The 6,386-nt window shown below is 42.3% G+C and overlaps 1 protein-coding gene across 1 annotated transcript; it reads right to left on the bottom strand.

Annotated features, from left to right (window-relative positions):
- Positions 1-4,240: 4,240 nt before the first annotated feature.
- On the bottom strand, positions 4,241-5,901 carry LOC113773514 (protein DETOXIFICATION 51-like). Its single transcript, XM_027318155.1, is given in 2 exon segments — positions 4,241-4,758; positions 4,761-5,901. Coding segments are annotated over 2 exon segments (1,659 nt in total).
- Positions 5,902-6,386: the final 485 nt, after the last annotated feature.

Here is a 6,386-nt window from a genome sequence, read left to right as displayed (position 1 = left end):
ATACTAAGTTGAGCAAATCATGGGAACTCATCAAAACACTGCTCATGCAGGTCTATAGCACCATTGCCTAAAATGTTGCTCATAAGGTGGACAAAAGCAAGGGGCTATATCGTTATACTACTCTCCTAAGCTTTTGAATAGATATAGACAAATTAAGTACTTCCAATGTTTGATCGATGACATAACAGATATTGAAAATTCTAGCTAGGTACTGCTGCTGCTGCTCTTTTGTTGTATAGACAGGCATGATGGAGTGGGTTTGGATGATGGTGGTGGTGTTGGAACTTGGAAGGTAGCGGGAGATCTGAGATGGGAACGAATGATATGGAGAAACCACTCACTAGTCATGAAAAGAGGAGAAGAATATTTAGGTAAGGGGACAAGAAAGGGAAACAGAGAACTGGGATTAACGCAAAATTTGCTACCTAGTATAATATTAGGGCGACCATGTGAAAAGCATGATGGCCTAGGATGACGTCGCTATAGTTTTCTTTTTCATCAACTTCTTCTTATTCTTTCTAGTTTATTTGGAAGAGGATGGCCGCCATGACCTCCTCATCAGTCATCTCCTTGGAAACGAACCAATGAGGGTGGAGTGGGGACTGGGGACTATGAGCCTAGATCTATTCCCAAGGCTCTCTCCATTATGCACTGTTGTATATGTAGGATTTGTAACAGCTAGCTGCTGCTGCTGCTGCTAGGCCTGGCAAACTAAAGTGAATGAGCACTATAACTTATCTGTCAAATGCTAGTCCTACTAATGACAAAAATCAGAATTTATTGTACTTCGGGATCTTCCGCGAAGTTCTTGTAATCAGAGTTCCATGTGTTCTGCTAATTTTGATAAGCAACTTCTGGAAGGTTTCCTGCTGGTGAGCAACAGGCTCGTGCATGAATTCATTAGAGTTATAGTACATACATTTTCAGTGGTGCCAGGATCCTAAGATCAGGGTAAATCCCTGACACCACATAAATAGTAGTATCAGTAGAGTTCAAAGGACACAAAAGTTAAGCATGCATCTTTTTTTTCTATGTTATTATACTCTAAGTCTTGATTATGCAATAATGTGGCAGTAAAGAGCTTAAAAACGTTAGAAGATTTTATTCTTGTACTAACATCCATATTAAACCTTAAATCAAGACCCTTCTTAGGCGTAACAATTATGAGTCTCTTCATTGTTTAGCAGGTGGAGAATGTAAATAGAAAAAAGAATTTCAATTTTTTTTTGGGGGGACAGAGAGCAACTTGCAAAGTTTTCAAACTTTCTTGGCTTACAAAATGATTTTTCTCAAAATTCTTTTTTTTTTTTTGTTGGGGTTGGGGGTGGGGGAACTACACTTAGCTCTGCCCCTGTTCTTCAATACTAGATGATTATTAACTTGGTTAGAAGAGTGGAAGTTTCAATAAATGGTGCGTATGGACTGAAGTGGTTAGGGTAGAAAGAGGATAGATTTCAAGAACTTTAAATTTATGGATAATCTCAAACCGAACCTTCTACAAGTAATTTCATGTCCTTGATAAGCGAATGATGAGTGAAAGGATTGCAGCTAGCCTCAAGTTAGGAATTGCTGAGGACCCGTAATTTCAAATTCTCAATGCTACTCATGCTGAAGCTATGTTTCAAATTAGTTATTTCTTTGAAATCCTTCAGAACACGAATAGGATCCGGAATGCAGGATAAAAGTGTCCTCATTAGAGTCTTTCACAGATTATATATAAATCTGTTGATAAGTAGGATAGGAATTCGAAATCGAAGGAGCAAATGAGAAATAATTAGTGAAACTTGTAAAATAGCTAAACAGTAAATATTAATATTGTTGAATGCAGAATCAGGAAAATATGAACGGCTTCTGAAGTCAGTGATACCACATTTTTAAAGAGGTCTTTTGTTAGTTATTATCTCATTTAATTAGATTATCCCAGACACTTGGATCTACATGTATGAGAAAGGAAACTAAGTATGTGCTTATCCTACGGGGAGGGGAATGTTTTACCAGGAGGGCTCTTAAGATGGTTTCATATGTATCAAAATGCAGGAGTTCCTTATATTAAGATCGTTTCATATGGGGAAGGTTCCTTAATACTTTGACGTATGTGGCTTGGTTTTACTTTTAGGGGAAGTCCTCGTCGAGTGGGCAAACAGGTCCTCTACGTTGCCGAAAAGGCGGCTTGCATGTCTGCTGCAAGAACCCAAAAAGAAAAAGAAAAGTAACTGTAATTTAGTAAGTAGATAATAGTGTAGTATAGGTCAGAGGAGGAGAAGGAGAAGATGAAGGTTTGGGGTCGGGGGTGTTTGTAGCAAGTACTGCAATGTGAAAATATGTATCGAGTAAACTAGGACGGTATTTGTTCGCAACTCCAATGGATTTATGTCTACTCCATTAAAATGGCAAATCGAGAAGGATTAATCTTTCTTACATTGATAGGCGTTAGATGAATGACGAATGACAAATATGTAAATTTTGAATTTAAAATTTAACTTTTACATATATATCATGAGTACAACAGTAATAAGATATACACTGTCACTCTATATAAGATTTACTCAGCAGTCAAAAATAGGTTGTGTGGGAATTTGATCAATTATTTGATGAATTTGATGGCTAAGGCCCACGGAAAAGCAGTAGGTCCAACAGTCAGTCTATTCATAGGCAAACATGAAAGGGATAGAAGGTGTATTGTGTGGAAATCAGGAGCACCAACTCGTCAAGTTGAAACCAGAAATGGAAATTGATGAAAGGGGGATATATAATTGACTGTGCACTACTGTTCCTGAGAAGATAGCAACAACATAATAAATTTGGGAGTACAATATTTACTTGAAAGAGATGGATGGCTGATAAGTTAAAAGACTTAAAAGAGTGATGCTGCCCCCTCTTAAAGGTTCATGCCACTGGAAATGCAGACAGCAGCCTATATACTTCCACAACTAGTCTCTCCCTTCTGCAACCTTGAACAATTAATATTGTGCTGTTTTCTTCCTTTACCTGCATTTTTCCTTGCCTCCTCTCTTGTATCGTTTCTGTCCACAGTACGAGGAGGGAATTGAGACACCAAGAAGCTTCACCATTGTCCACACATTCTGCTATTTCACAAGTAGATCAAAAACTTTACTCTTAAATAAACAAGAAGTATGGAAAGGAAGGGAAGGAGTACGTTTAACTTATTCTCCTTTTTTTTTTTTAGAGAGAGAGAGAGAGAGTTTGACTTGGTTAAAGCAGGCTTGCAGCTTATACTTCAATGATAAGAGAGGTACCAAATACATCTTCCACTACATCAGCACTAGCTTCCTCATTTCCTACCATTAGTATTGGTACCCATTTCCGTGATGGATATAGCTATATATATATATATATATATACATGTGACAACAATGCTGCAATGTGCCATCCTTCTCAATCGGATATGCACAATAACATGACAATACACCTTAGTGATACTAGAGACCGATATCAAGAGACATGCATCTGTAGTCTTGAAGGTCAAGAGGACACTCTTCAGCAAGGGTCCAACGCTGAACCTGCGGAGGTATAGGCTGTTTAGGCCATGTCTTCCCCATGAGAGTAGCATTTCCATGTCATTATCACCATTTTTACGGACTAAATTGGATGGCAATGTTTGAGTGGTGACAGTCAGTTTACAATTGATAATTTAAAGAACAAGAAATAAATTAAAAGTTTTTTTAGAACTCCTATCAGTGAAGAAGAGATCGAATGCAGAACAAGAGAACAAAGATGAATAATACCTAAAGGATACCCCTCATACAACTTCCATAACATGAGCGTCAACATACGTACAACCTTCCACCTCCATGCACACTAACTACTAAGTGACAAACAAAAATAAGAATCATGTCCTAGTCCATTAATTGTCATTTATCACCAGAAGAAAAGGTGAAACAAAGCTCAAACGATATTCACATCGCAGACGAAAAAAGTGCCAGCATCCTTGCCAAAAAAAAAAAAAAAAAATTAGGCGGAGGGACCCGAAATTAATAACGGAAAAAGATACAAGGAAAAACCCTCGCTGAATCCTTTGAAGGGCTCAAACCCCACCACCCCCGAGTTTTTGGAAAAAAAAAAAAGAAAAAGAAAGAAAGATAAGTGTCTTCACAAATCAAGATCACTTAATCCGACTGAGCTAAGCTCCGAGCCGAGCACCCCACCCCAAAAAAAAAAAAAAGAAATTGTAAACCAAAGATTTCATCACTGGGGTCTACTTAATTTTGTCAAATTCTCATCACGACGACGTCACCGTCACACAAATCAACGGCTCTATTTCGTTGTCGCATTCACCAGGCAATGGAGGAGGAGGAGTCTTGCTGTCACCACCGCATCCTCCTTCGCACGTGAGAAATTGCGCTCTGTTGGCCTCGAACTCCCAGTCTGTGATGGCTACAACATACAACATCAGCCCCGCGCAACAAACCTGGGCCGACAGAAGCCCCAGCCAAAGCCCACAGAATCCAAACCCAAGCCCAAACACCAGCCCAATCGCCACGGGCATACCCACAAGATAGAATGCCCCAAGGTTCACGTTAGCTGCTGTGGACGGGCGGGCGGTCCCACGTACAACCCCACATCCAACGGTCTGTGGGCAGTTGCCTAGCTCACACAGTCCCAGAATCGGCAGCGCCGCTGATGTCAACCGTAGGATGTTGCCATCATCAATGAACATCCGAGCCCACAAGTCCCTCAAGGATGTTGCGAAGCCCATAGCTGATAAGCCCATCAGGCCCGCTATGAGATCGACACCACGGATGAGACGCGAGCCCTTTCGGGCCGGTTTGCTCCGAGCTCATTACCGACCCGCGTGGACACCGCGAAGCTGAGCGAGGACGGGAATATGTACAGCAGCGACGTCGTTTGGATCAAGACGCCCATGGATGCAACAGTGGCCTTAGGGTCCACCAAGAGGCCACACAGCACTATCATGATCTCGTACCACCACCATTCCAGACAAACCGAGACGCAGCTCGGCGCGGCTAGCCGCATGAGCGGACCCCAGCCGGTCAAGCACTCTCCGCTCACCTTCGTCCATGTTGCGGCGTGCAAGCCGGTAGCCCACAAGTACAAGACGAGCGTCACCAGGACCACCAGGTTGGAGATGGCAGCCGCAGCAGCAACGCCTGCCACGCCGAGCCGGAGCTGGATGACCAAAACATAGTTGATGGGCAAGTGCAAAGCCGTGCCAGCCAGAGAAGCCAAGGTGAGCGGATAAGTAATACCTTGAGCCCGAAGGTAAATACGTATGGGGTGAATAAAAGAATTTGTGACAAGATCAGGGAGTGAAAAAACAAGGTAGGTGCGGGCCAATCGGGTGATAATGGGGTCTTGGTGCAAATAAAGAAGAATATGGGAAATGTTGATCCAAAGAAATGTGATTGGGATGGAGCAAGCCAGAAGAAATATAACGGACCTTTGCAGCGTTAGGGAAAGAAGCCTGGGAAGCTGTGCTCCGAAAGCCTGAGAACAAAGCGGCTCCATTCCTAGTGCTAAACCGGAAAGAACGGAATAACCGGTTATGTTGGCGAAGGCCATAGCTAGAGAGCCAGCGGCAAGCTGGATGTCGCCGAGTTGGCCTAAAAAGAGCATGGAGAGAATGGAGCGGGCATAGAGGATGAGGGCTGCGATTGCTATGGGGAAGGATAGCTTGAAGAGGGCTTTGGTTTCTTGAACGATCTCCGAGGGTGAAGGTAGGGCAAATTTGGGTGGATTTTGTTGGTTTTCTTTGGGGTTTTCCTGGACTTTTAAGGGGGTGGGGAGGGATAACAGATCGAAATAAAAGTGGGTTTGAGATGGTGGCCGTGGTGATCTTGTGGAGGTGGAGGAGGAGGTAATCTTTTGATGATCAATCACGGAGATGGTGGTGAGTTTGGGGGTAGTGTTTGGATTGCACATCGTTGGAGTTTTGTAGTACTCTAGCTTGGAAGATGATATGATGATGGAAGAGAAAGAAAATATACAGATATGGTTACTCAGTAGTAGTAATAGGACTTAAAAGAGTTGTGCAGCTGTTACTTCTTCATGTTTTTTTTTTTTTTTGTACTTTTGGGTTTTAACCAAGCCAACTATGAAGTGTGAAGAAGACAAATTATCCCTGGAGATCCTCTCATGAAGAGCACTCCCCTCTCTACTCTCTACTATGTGTCTCGCCTCATCCGCCTGCTTTGCCTGGTATTAATAGAAGGGTTAAGGTGGCTTTGTCTTTTATTTTAACGGACTTTTCAATTTTATTTTTAGTTCATAGCAGCCCTTTATGGTGGGTGGGGTTGGGGGGGCGGGGGGGGGGGGGGAGGGGATGATATCCTCTTTTTTTTTCTTCTTCTTCTTCTTTTCATTTATTTTATTCTTTTGGTTGCCTGCCCCTTGTGAGTACTGAGCAG

This window comes from Coffea eugenioides, chromosome 6, assembly GCF_003713205.1.
Source record: "Coffea eugenioides isolate CCC68of chromosome 6, Ceug_1.0, whole genome shotgun sequence".
Classification (NCBI taxonomy): Eukaryota; Viridiplantae; Streptophyta; class Magnoliopsida; order Gentianales; family Rubiaceae; genus Coffea; species Coffea eugenioides.
This window is presented reverse-complemented; position numbering and strand designations above follow the sequence as displayed.